The sequence below is a fragment of the Pleurodeles waltl genome, chromosome 2_2 (genome assembly GCF_031143425.1).
Source record: "Pleurodeles waltl isolate 20211129_DDA chromosome 2_2, aPleWal1.hap1.20221129, whole genome shotgun sequence".
NCBI lineage: Eukaryota > Metazoa > Chordata > Amphibia > Caudata > Salamandridae > Pleurodeles > Pleurodeles waltl.
This window is the reverse complement of record NC_090439.1, coordinates 803963500-803976735: the sequence shown is the minus strand read 5'-3', so window position 1 is coordinate 803976735 and position 13236 is coordinate 803963500. Positions and strand designations below refer to the sequence as shown.

Sequence of the window (13236 nt, the reverse complement as noted above, 5' to 3'; positions counted from 1 at the left end):
TAACTTAGCCAATTATAATTAGCCTAATTTGCATATCCATTTTACACAGAGCACAGGCCCTGGGACTGTTTAGCAGTACCCAGGGCACCATCAAAGTCAGGAAAACACCAGCAAAAAGAGGAAAATGGGGGCAAAAAGTTATGGGGCCTCTGCAATCAGCCCTGTTGTCTCACACAACCCCCCCCAGCCCACACGCCCAGGAGACTCAGCCCAACCCTGGGAGAGTCTTCCTGGCTTGTTAGGCGAGGAAGACAGTGAAGAAAACTGGCTGTCCCTTTGCAGGGCCTACTCTGCCTTATATCCTCCTGTCAGGGTCACTCCCTCAGGGTAGTGAACCCACCCCAACAGTGAAAGGACCCATCTCAAACTGAAACTTCCCTCTAGGGGGGTCTTCCTCCTCTCTCTCTGCTAACTTGGGTAGTGAGGTGCCCACCTCCCCTACTCCTAACTTTGCTAGGGCAACACCTAGCTTACCCAAAGAGGTCACCCAATACTTGAGCAACCCCACCATGACCAACAGGGTCAGGGGGCCTACTTTGCTATTGGCCCTGGGGTCTGCCTCCCAGGCCAAGTACATTGCTGCCAGAAAGGCTAGCACCCAGCAGAGGCTACTGACAGCTGTCAGTACCCAGAACCACACCCTAAGCTCTACACTGACAGGTGGCTGAGCTGCTTTAGGGGCATCTTTGGGGTCCTGGCACCCCTCTTGCTGTCTAGAGTGGGGGGCTACCACCTCCTGTGGCAGACACCCTCCTTCCACTCTCCCTTCTGTCAGTGCAGGGGCAACACCTTGCATCTGGACAGCTGCCTGACTACTCAGGACTTTCTTGGGGTCAGGTGAGGCCTCACCAGTGCCAACTCTGGGCTCCCCCCTTACTGGGGCAGAAGGCCCTTGGCTCCCTGGAACTCTCTTTAAGAGTGGCCTACCCTTCCTTTTCTTCTTTCCTTTTCTTGGGGACCCCTGTCTCCTAACTGTAGGGACTGACTCCCCAGGACTTTGGGTTGGGGGGGCGCCCTGGGCGACCGCCCCATCTGGGACCAGACCCACCTCTGGGAGGTCATTGCCCAGGATACAATCTAGGGGGAGGTCAGCACTGACTACCACCCTAAACCAGTCAAGGATACCCTCCCTCTCTAGGGGCACTATGGCTACAGGTTTGGAGGTGACCTCCCCTGTGGCTATCCTGACTTTCCTTGTCTCTCCTGGGACATACATGTTTGGGGTCACTAACCGGTCACTCACTATAGTGTGACTGGCACAGGTGTCTCTCAGGCCAGTGGTAGGGATCCCATTCACCTGAATGAGGTGGAAGTGCCTACTTCCACCCTCAGGGATCACCAGCTTACCATCTGGTCCTGTCTCCCAGCTTAATGCTAAGAGGACTTCATCATCTGAGGAATCCTCCTCCATGGCTACACTGGACAGCCCAATGCTAACCACCTTCTTTGGACAGGCTGCATCTCCTCTGAAGTGACCTGTCTGCTGACAGTCAAAGCAAGCCCTACTGTCCAAGAGTTTTTTTAACCCTGGGTCTAATTGTCTCTGCTGGTCAGAGTGGGAGTGGGATTTACTCTCCTCCTTCTTAGGGTTCTGGGGTACAGAGGGAGTCTCTGTGGTGGGCTTACCACATCCCTCCTTAGGTTTTTGGGGACCTGTCCCCCCCTTCTTGGAGTCTCCCCCCTGGGACTTGACAACCACCCTGGTTCTCAACCACTCATCAGCTGCCTCCCCTAGCTCTCTAGGGTTGGTCTGCTTAGAGTCCACTAGATGCTGGCGTAACCTTTCTTGGGTACAATTGGTCAAGATGTGCTCTCTCATGATCAGATTGTATAACCCCTCATAAGTATCTACTTTGTTACCAATAATCCAGCCCTCTAGTGCCTTTAGTGAAATGTCCACAAAGTCAACCCAAGACTGGGTACTGTCCTTCTGGGTGTCCCTGAACTTCATTCTATATTGCTCTGGGGTCAGACCAAACTTCTTGGCTAAGCACCTCTTCATACTAGGGTATGAATCTGCCTCCTCCCCCCTTAAGGTGAGAAGCCTATCCCTCCCTGAGTTGGGGACCAACTCCCACAAAAGGGAACCCCAGTATTGAGGCCTAACCCTTCTCATTTGGAGTGCCCTCTCAAAGGCCCCCAGCCACTTATCTATGTCATCCCCCTCTACATAAGCAGGAACTACCCCCTTGGGTAATCTGGGGCAAACTCCCCCACCCATGGACACCTCAGCTTCTTTATCGCTGCCTCCATCTCTTTTCTCTTTGTATGCCCACTTTTTCTTTTCTAGGGCCAGCTTCTCTGCTTCCAAAGCTATGTATGCTAGCTGGGCCTCCAGCTCTCTTTCTCTGATGGATGGGTTCTCTCCTCCTGAAAGGACCCCCTTCCCACCACTAGCTTTGGATCTGCCCCTAGTGACTGTATTTACTGAGGACTTAGAGCTTGCATCCTCCCTTCTTTCTCCCTCCTCTGGAGCTTCTTCTGACTCTACCTCTTGGGCCTCAGCCCATGCTGTCAGGGATGTGATCAGGATTTGCTTCCTGAGATCAGTGGTTGCAGGCAACCCTCTTTCAATACACAACCCCCTAAGCTGGACTACTGTCAGTGTGGGTAGGCTAGCCAGATCAAGCTCCATGGTTCCCTAGTTTTGTGTCAACAAAAACTTTTTGCAAAAATTGGAAACAAGAATTTAGAAAAATTACAAAAATTCAATAATTGAAATTAATCCAAATTAAAAATTAAAAACAATTTTTGCACTAGGACAATTTAAAGGATTTTTAATTTGTTTTACCTAAAACTGTAACGTAATATTGAACACAAGTACAGGATCCCGTCGCTGCTTCCAATTATGTTGGAAAATGGGTTATTGGTAAGGGCAGGTAGGTACCTACACCTAGCAACAAGCCACTAACCTCCACCTAGGTACAGTTAGGTCTCAGTAAATTAATCCCAGCTCAACCCTTGGTAGCTTGGCAACGAGCGTCAAGGCTTAACTTAGGAGACAAAGTGTAAAGCATTCAAATATCACAAAACAGTAATTAAATAAAACACAGGAAACAGTTTAAAAATCCAAAACCAATTTATAAAAATAGTTTATATTTTTATCTTTAAAATGACACAAAAACGAATAAAATAGGTTCAGGGGAACCGGAGATATGAATTTTTAAAGTATTATTATTTTTCTAGCGCTTAGAAACAAAAAGCGCCAATCGGGTCATCTGGTTGCACCAGGACCGGGGCAAAGTCAAAGTTTCAGGCCGACCGCGATGGAGCCCTGCTCGGCTACAAGTCGCGGGAGGCCTCGGTTAAAAAGTTACCTTCTGACTTAGTCTCTTTTTTGAAGTTTTTCTTCACCGGGACGAACCACGAAGTCAGGCCGGGTCGCGGTTGAGGCAAGCCGGCTAGAATTTCCGCGGCGGGTCGGTCCCTCTCTGGAGCTTTTTTCAAAAAATTCTCAAATCTTTTCCAAACTTCTGGGGCTTCACCCAGATGTTCTTTTAAGGTTCTTTTGGGGTCCACAGCTCACCCGAAGGGTCCAGAAGTTCTGTGATGGTCCTTGGGGGGTGCGGACTTCAACTCCCAGAATGCACCTGGCGCAAACTCCTTTTTGGCCACTGGGCAGTGGTCAGCTGGTCACTGTCTTCAGGAGTTGGTGCAGGGGACTCTGGTTTAGCAATTTTTCACCTGTAGCAAACAGGGAGTCCCTCCTTGAACCAGTTGAAGCCAGACAAAGTCCTTCTTGTGGTGAAGCCCAAGTGTGCAGCTGGTGCAGTCCTTCTGAGTGCAGGGTCCAGGTGCAGGCCAGGGGTCCAGCAGGGCAGTCCTTCTTCTCCTTAAGTTCTTTCTTCTTGAAATTTGGTGGGGATCTGAGGTGTGGATGCAGGTCTGCCAGTTTTATCCTTGCTCCTGGGTGAAAAGCAGGGGGGCCCTGGTTCTCCAATCAGGTACAGGGTCGTCCCCCTGTGATGACCACTTCCTGGGAAGTGTGGCAAAAATCCATCCCAGAAGGCAACAGTCTCTAAAAATCCAACATGGATGAATCTGATTTTTGGAGGTTACATCTGGCTGAGCCCACCCACTGGTGTGGCTAAAAATCATAAACACACCCCTCTCCTGCCCTCTCCTAATCTAATCAAGGGGGCACCTAATTGTCTGGGGTTGCAGGATGTGGGGGTGTTGCTGGGTGCTCCAAATGTCCTTCTCTGCCTTTGAAGACCAGTTTGGCAGCCCTCCCCCTTCCTGTCTCACCATCTGCTGAGGGGAGATTCTCTCCCCCAAGCACATTCCTTTGTGTGAAGCCAGGCCACTTCACACCTCATCAAGGCAGCCTGGCAGAAGCTGCTGCAGGCTGGCCAATCAGAGCACAGCAGCAAAAACAATGCAGAGCTGAAATTGGCAACTTTTTAGGTAAAGTCTAAACTTTTTACCTGAACAAGTTATATTAAATCCAACAACTGGAAGTTGTGGGATTTATTACAACAATTAATTTGATACCAAATTCTTGGTATGTAACATTTAAGGAGACTTTACAATTTAAAATAAAGTCTGCCCATTCTAGCCTATGAAGGCCATTTACTTCAATGAGGGAAAAACGAATTTGGCTGTTTTTACCTCACCAGGGCTTATAAATCTATTTTTATAAAGTCCCTGCTTATAGTTACATGGCACCCAGCCCTAGGGGCACATAGGGCACACCTTAGGGGTGACTTATATGTAAAAATAAGGTAGTTTAAGACTTTGGAAGTACCTTTAATTCCAAAGTCGAATTTGCATATAACTTTAATTTAAAAGCAGCCAACAAGGCAGGCTTTTTTTAAAATGACACTGGGCACCTCAGCAGTGCACCTAGGTGTGCACCACCTATGCTGTGGTTCCTAAACCTACATGCCCTACCATATACTAGGGACTTATAGGTAGGTTAACTTAGCCAATTATAATTAGCCTAATTTGCATATCCATTTTACACAGAGCACAGGCCCTGGGACTGGTTAGCAGTACCCAGGGCACCATCAAAGTCAGGAAAACACCAGCAAAAAGAGGAAAATGGGGGCAAAAAGTTATGGGGCCTCTGCAATCAGCCCTGTTTTCTCACACTTGGTGGGTCCTCCACCTATATAAAATGTGAACTCTTGTCTCTGGCATCAAGCTTGAGCTTTAAAATCCCCTGTTCAGGCAACCATTCAAAAAAGGAATGTAGACTGCGTCTTAGCAGAAAGTGCAATAAAATATGGGACTGCAGTTGCCATTTGAATTTGATGTTGGGGAGTAGAAGACAGGGTGGGCACTTGCTCATTGCAACATAGGATCAGGTTGAGGTACAAAAAGGTCCAAAGGTTGCACATCCAATTTGCATTTAAAAGGTGCCTTTGAAATGTGTCTGTCTTCAAGTTGGAATTGGGTACCCTTTTTCTCTGTGTTTTCCAACCACCAACTGCCACTCACAGAGATGGTAAGAAGGCCCAAAAGGTAAGCCACACAAGGGCAGAGTGGGACGGGGTACACCATGCTGCTGTCGCAGAAAGCTTTGGTGTGTACATTGCCAGTTGCTGTTCATGCACAGTACAATGCTGATCCACTCTGCCAGTCTACTAAATGTTCATCCAGGGCAAGAGGCTCACACAACGTTCTGTGAGAGGTCAGCACCCAGCAGCCCTAGGCAAGGTGCAGTGAAATATTGCACCTCACGTACATCCCTACTGTGGTACATGAGTTCCACCCTACCCAAACTAAGCTGCATAGTAAACAAGTGGTAGAGGAACACAGTGATGGGCTGCTCTCCTCTGCTGCCTGTTTACAGACTGTTAGAGTAACTGTGTGGCATAATAGGCAGAGAGGAAATGTGTACTCCGAGGCTGCCTGCTGGACCATTTAAAAATCCTTGCCCAAACTATTAACTGGTGGTGCCACCCACCATCAACCACTGAAACAAACTAACTGCCCAGAACTCCTATTTGCCAATATCACTGTGCACATTCTTAGTTTTTAGCTTGTATTTGAAATTTTCAGAAGCAAAACTACAAGAGCTCCCCTGAGAATGCAAGATGCTTTTGGTAAAACATTCTGGAGTGCCTAATTGACACTGTATTATTGAAACACCTTTAAAAAAAGTTAAAACAAAGTTCTCCCTTTTTTGCATTTATATAGTGCTTGCTACCACTTGTCATGGGTAACAAGCGCTACATAAATTCAATTACATAGAATACAATCAGGCCCTAGGACTTATGTGATAGAGCAGGTGCAGCATTTTTCACATAATTATGGCTCTCCTGCACTTGCTACATAATTCATCATCTGCTGCATAATCTGCAGATTTTACCCAAAAAATGTTTCTAGTACAAAAGTTATTAAATGCACAGCAACACAAGATCCTGTGCAGTGGAAGGCCCTTTGGAAAGGTTGATTGGTCACCTTTCTGTTGTTTATGGATTTGTTTGAGTGTTAAACTGGTACCTGTGCCCATACAGTGTTAACAAGTGTAAAAATGGAAAATATAGTGGACAGTATCAGAAAATGTGCTGCCTAATTTTTATTTTCTTGCCAAAAAATTTGGTCAACTCTGCTGCAAAGTTTGGCCCTCTCCTTTTGCATAATTCCAGAGACCCTGAAAGGAATCTGTCCTTTCTGCTTTCCTTACTAGGTACTTCTTAGGTTAACAGTGGGGTTGGGAACAGGGTAGAGATCCTTTCTAGCGCCGATGAAGCCTGATCATAGCAGTGTTAATGAGCCATCATTATGGCCCATATTTATACTTTTTGACGCAAAACTGCGCTAACGCAGTTTTGCGTCAAAAAAATTAGCGCCGGCTAACGCCATTCTGAAGCGCCATGCGGGCACCGTATTTATTGAATGACGTTAGCCGGCGTTAGCCACCGGCGCCGTCAGGTGTGCGTTAAAAAAAACGACGTACACCAGGCAGCGCCGGCATAGGGGAAAATGGAGCTTGGGCGTCAAGAAATGGGGCAAGTCAGGTTGAGGCAATTTTTGCACCTCAACCCGATTTGCGCCATTTTTTTTTCACTCCCAACCCCCATAGAAATGACTCCTGTCTTAGCAAAGACAGGAGTCATGCCCCCTTGCCCAATGGCCATGCCCAGGGGACTTCTGTCCCCTGGGCATGGTCATTGGGCATAGTGGCATGTAGGGGGTCACAAATCAGGCCCCCCTATGCCACAAAAAAAAAAAAAAAAAAACTTACCTGAACTTACCTTAATGTCCCAGGGATGGGTCCCTCCAGCCTTGGGTGTCCTCCTGGGGTGGGCAAGGGTGACAGGGGGGGGTCCCTGGGGGCATGGGAGGGCACCTCTGGGCTCCTTCAGAGGCCACAGGTCCCTTAACGCCTGCCTTTTGCAGGCGCTAAAAAACGGCGCAAAAGCGGCCGTACGTCATTTTTTTTGACCCGCCCACTCCCGTGCGTGATTTTTGCCCGGGAGTATAAATCCGACGCACATGCCTCGGAGTCGATTTTTTAGACGGGAACACCTACCTTGCATCTCATTAACGCAAAGTAGGTGTCCACGCAAAAAAATTACGCTAACTCCATGGACTTTGGCGCTAGACGCGTCTAACGCCAAAGTATAAATATGGAGTTAGTTTTGCGTCGAAATTGCATAAAAAAAAACGACGCAATTCCGGCGCAAACGGAGTATAAATATGCCCCTATATCTCCTTTAAAAGACTCTGGAATGCTAAAGTACAGGGACCTTCGCAGCCAGAGAGCCCCACCGTGGGATCCCTGAACTAGCATATTATAAATTACTGATGACCACGACCCCTTCCTAGAAGAGACTTTTTAGCAGCATGAGAAGCTGAACGTGTCTGTTTTAGAAAAGGTAAGGTTTTCTCCCACGCTCGCTTCCCAGACAGTGCTCTGCCCGGGCTTTCCCCGAGACAAGCACACACGGAGCTCCAGCCCCGCTACAGCGCACGAAGGGGAGCTGAAGATCTTCCAGCCCAGTGGGCATGCGCGCCTGCTAGCACCCCCCAGCAGAACGTATCCTCTCACTTCACTTTTACTAATTGCGCTCAGCTCTATAGACCCCTGGCCTTCACTGGAAGCTACTAAGGAGCTAAACTATATAGCAAGTATACTTGGCATACTTCAGAGCAATGAAACTCATAAGAAAGCTATTACCAACCTCTCTGACACGATGTAAAGGAATGTGCCACACATTCTGCTGCAGTCATCTCGGGAATGTAAGAAATATAATTACCAATGACCTATATGAGGGAATTCTATCTCAGAATCAAGGCACAACATGTGCTACGACATTTTCTCCGGAAAATTCCCACATTTTTACTTAAGAGCTTGTGAGGCCAGTAGTATCTATCAACAATAGAGATTCAAAGCACGTCATTCACGAATCCCCACTGAACTCCGCTGAATTCCCCACCAAGTGACTCTTCCCGCAGACCTGGCGTCCACTCACCATTGTGCCTGGAGTAGCCCCACTCGTGTCTCTGCGCCATCTCCTCTGCCTGTTCTCTTGCCCTTCGCGTGGAGTTTCTTTCCCTATATCTCGTTCGGTTGTGTAGAGCGTTGGGCTTTATCTGTGGTGTTTTATAGGTAGGCCACCGCCAGGTCCTTTAATACGGGAGGATCAGGAGGGCTCGGCGCCAGCAGCTAGCTGTCTGCAGCGTGGGGAGACTAGAAGTAATCCTCTTCATTGATCTTTTCATCTGCGCCTTTATTCCTCTCTCTGGTGGCACGGCTCCGCAGTTAGGTCATCCTGCCATACACAGCTCCGAGAGCCGGAACAACGCACATCACAGGCCTACCTTTGTAGGGCGCAGCTTTGGCGCAGCTCATGCTTGCCCTACAGGGGCGCAGACATACCCCTGCACAGAGGCACGTCAGAAATGGCTCGTATCTGCGCCTGCTATCAAAGGGAACACATGACACCCTCACACTGCACAGCCTTTTATGTTGACCCGTCTCACACCATCAATGCACCGTCAAAGTACAAACACAACATGCGCGCCGGAAAGTTTACAGCCAAAGAAACCGCACTTACTCTCGCATCTCAACTGGTGAGCTCCGTTTTACTTCTTCAAGCAGTATGTGTAGTTTAGGGTGCAACAAAGCTCTAGACAGATATGTTTATATATTTTTTAACACTGCAAATAGTAAGTGCATCTGGTTGTTGAAATGAGGAGACCTTCATCATTAAGGCCCAGCTGTTGGATATTAATATGATGATCATATTTATTTCCAACAGCTGTGTTCATATTATGATCTATAAAACAGCAGTCAAAAGAAGCCACGTGGTTAGCTGCCAATTCTTCTCACACAAAGTCCCTACAATTCTGCCCATCATTACAATAACTACGTGTATTTCAACATTTCGTCGATTTTCGCATCCATTTAAGTTGTTTCGATTTTCGCATCCAAATAGCTGCAAAGTCTCAAAGAAAACTTGCTGGCCACCACTCAAAGGAAATATTGTCAGATCAGAGAAAATATTGCCAGTTTGTGAGGAGGATACATTTTGCCACTGTGTAGAAACCAGAGCATCAGAAAACTGTAAAAAATACCAATAGCAGGCTTTATGCAAGACTTCACTTCTCTGTAAGATAAACTTCGCACATCAATATTACAAATTATGGCGGTCATTCTGACCCTGGCGGTCATGGACCGCGGGAGCACCGCCAACAGGCTGGTGGTGCTCCCAAGGGCATTCTGACCGTGGCGGTATGGCCGCGGTCAGAAACGGAAAACCGGCGGTCTCCCGCTGGTTTTCCGCTGCCCTGAGGAATCCTCCATGGCGGCGCAGCTTGCTGTGCCGCCATGGGGATTCCGACCCCCTCACCGCCATCCTGTTCCTGGCGGTTTTGACCGCCAGGAACAGGATGGCGGTGAGGGGTGTTGTGGGGGCCCAGGGGGCCCCTGCAGTGCCCATGCCAGTGGCATGGGCACTGCAGGGGCCCCCGTAAGAGGGCCCCTAAAAGATTTTCAGTGTCTGCCAGGCAGACACTGAAAATCGCGACGGGTGCTACTGCACCCGTCGCACCCTTCCAACTCCGCCGGATCCATTCGGAGCCGGCTTCCTCGTGGGAAGGGGTTTCCCGCTGGGCTGGCGGGCGGCCTTCTGGCGGTCACCCACCAGCCCAGCGGGAAACACAGAATAACCGCGGCGGTCTTCTGACCGCACAGCGGTACGCTGGCGGCTCCCACCGGCACCGCGGTTACCGCGGCCGGCGGGAGTCAGAATGACCCCCTATGTCTTGGACTTTACAAACATTCTTGTTATTGGTAGATATATTGAGCCGATCGAACCACGTACATTTTCGAAACAAATAACAAAGATGCAGCCAAGATTGAGAACATAATATATGCAAAACAAGTTGCATCTTCACCAATCGAAAGCAAAGTACAAAGTGCCTCATTTACGAGGCCTGTTGCGTGGGGTGCAGCAACTGCCTTGCTGCACCCCCTTGCACCAACGGGAAAGGACAGAAATGCACTGTATCCCAAGATACAGAGCATTTCTGTCCTCTCCCCCTGCACTGGTGTACAAATTGCTGCCTTGCCCCAATGCAGCCGCCCTTTCACCGTGGTGCAAGGATGCCTGGGTTGCATGGATGATTGCTTTTGTGCGGGAAACAACACCTTCCTGCACAAAAACAATCACAAGAGGTGTTTTCCTCTTTCTATGTGTGCTGCAGACATGGAAAGAAAAAGATGGGGAGAAATAAAGATATTTCTCCCCATTGCGCCACGCTTATGTCACCCCTGAGGTGGTATAGAGATATGACGCATTCCCAGACTTGTAAATCTGGCAATGTGCCAGATTCCTTTATGTTCCAAGGGTGTTGCTTGGGAACACTTCAAGCAACACCCAAGAAATGCCCAGTTTCACGCAGTGTTATGCGTGAAAGGGGCCCATATTTATAAGACCATGAAAAGCCATGCAAGGTGGATTTGCATGACCTTCTTTATATGGGCTCGCACAACGCGCCACCAGAGTATAAAGAAATGGGCGCTCCAGTGACAAAGTGTGCCGCAAGGGCCTCTTAAATGAAGCCGAGACCCAAAGTGAGAAAGCAGATTAGGGTTGCTAATTACATCTTTATAAATACCAATGAGAGATGCAGTCCAGTATTTGCCGCAATGTTTGTATGACCTTGCCCAATCCCAATAACAAGAGTTTGCCTGCGGATCACCTGTAAAAGTTGTGCAGCAGTTACCTCACCCAGCAATATTTCTGAGAGATTTCACAAGGAAATTTGCAAAAATCATCAGAAGAAAACAGATGAAGGAAAGCAAAAACATGTGTAAATCAATCTGGTAAACTCTGATATTTCATGTTAAGCTTCATTCCTAGGAGTGCAACTCAGAATGGGAGGTAATTACTGCACCAGCTAAATACACAATTCCGGTAGTTAAGAATTCCGCTCAACTCTGAATGAGCACCTATTGAGAAAAGTTCTTTAGGTCTGGCCTGCGACAGTGCATGGGAAGTCGCTTGCAAGACATTTTGTTTACTTACAGGAGACCTAGAGCCTACCCATTGATGACCATTGGTTGTCTTCATCGTCACTGTGATTTCCTTGCTCTCTTTCATCAGGGCATGCTGGCTTCCCTTCCTTTTCATGTGTTTATCCGTCTGGAACAAGAGAGGATTAATGACTTTTTTTTTAGTTTAATCAGCTTTATTATGCAAAATATGAAATTCAACCAATAGTCAACACCACAAAAAGCAATAAAACTACAAAGTTAATAAGCGATATACAAAATAAAAGCTGTTTACAATTTTATGATACAAAAGGACAAGGATGGGTATAAATGGAGAGAGGGAAATATAAGTCTATATTTGAAGATCAAGTAAGTAGATACAATAATATATAAGTATAATGAGAAAAACTAGAACCATGTTTTCTGAGAAAAGAAGCAGAGAAAAACAAATTACGGTGGTTTACAATTCTCAAACCTAATGGATTGACCATATTGCTTAACATTGTTGTTAAGAAAATTAATTAATATGGACCAATATCATTCTCTATTTACCAGAGGCCTACAAACAGAAGCAAAAATATTATCTAAGCGATGATAATGGCATACATTATTCCACAAAGCTGTAAAATATATTATAGAGGAGGATTTCCAGTTTAATGTAACTTGTTGAAAAGCTAAGGCCAACATAACATCAAATAATCCTTTTTCATGAGCCTGTAATTCAATTTTATCTGACAGGCTGCATACAAAAATGGAGATAACAGACGTAGAGCAATTTATTTAAAAATTTTGCTGTAAGTTGGGCCCCGACTTTCTACTAAAAAACAGCAGTAGGAGGGGCATAAAAAAAGAATATGGTGCAAATCCCCTGTTGAACAATGACATGATCAACAAGTAGGGCCAGACATATTACCAAATTTGGGCAGGGATGTTGGTGTATGATATAATCTATGATAAAAAAAACATAGATTGAGTGGGAGAGGCCGATCTTGATTTTTTTAAAGATTCTGGACCATATTCTGTTCCAGAAAAAAACAGTCCAAACACATCCCAAATCCACTTATCAAGTAAATTCTACTTTGGCTTTAGGGCGAGAGGAATCAGATGACTGAAATTATTTGTATATAAGAGAGGCTTTAGGATTCAAAGACAATAGACGTAAAAGTGAATCCGGGGGAGGGAGGGAATGAGATATGGAGTCTGATGGGAACGAACAGAAAATATCCAAAACTGCCTTCATAAGAATTGAAAATTTGTGCCAAAATGATCAAGAACTGTCAAAAATCACTTGAAATAAAGGAAAGGAAGAAGAATTGAGGCCCTCAAAAAGATCTTGAACCCAGATAATCCCCCTGCTTCATGAAGATTTCCAGTATAAGGGCCTATTATTTATAGTTATAAGCTTGTTATACCAAAGTAGGGATTGAAAAAAAGTGTCCCTAGATGAGATTTTTATTTGATAATAGGGACTCAATAAAAAGCAGTATGCTTAAAGAGCGGTGAAGATGTTATGTTATTTTTTTAAGAGAACACTATCCAATTGGCAGCTTGTTTCACAAAAAGATTTATGATAAATCTGAAAATCTGGGAAATTCACATCTCCATTATCCTTAGTTCTTTTAAGAAGTGAGAGGGGAAATTTGTGATTTTTTTTCTTATTCCAAAGGATAGAATTGAGTCAATTTTTTAAAAGTAAGTATCTGGTATAAGAACTGGGGTCATAGATAAAACATATAAAACAATGTGTATAATCATCATTTTTATGGAATCCATATGATCCCACC

General features: G+C 46.3%; 1 protein-coding gene across 1 annotated transcript in view; it reads right to left on the bottom strand.

Moving 5' to 3' along the window:
• CA3 (carbonic anhydrase 3) overlaps positions 1-8542 on the bottom strand; it is a 219717-nt gene extending 211175 nt beyond the window's left edge. Inside the window, exon 1 of the mRNA XM_069220431.1 lies at positions 8427-8542. Within this exon, the coding sequence (XP_069076532.1) occupies positions 8427-8466 (40 nt within the window). The 5' untranslated portion in view covers positions 8467-8542. The remainder of the gene's footprint in view (positions 1-8426) is intronic.
• Positions 8543-13236: the final 4694 nt, after the last annotated feature.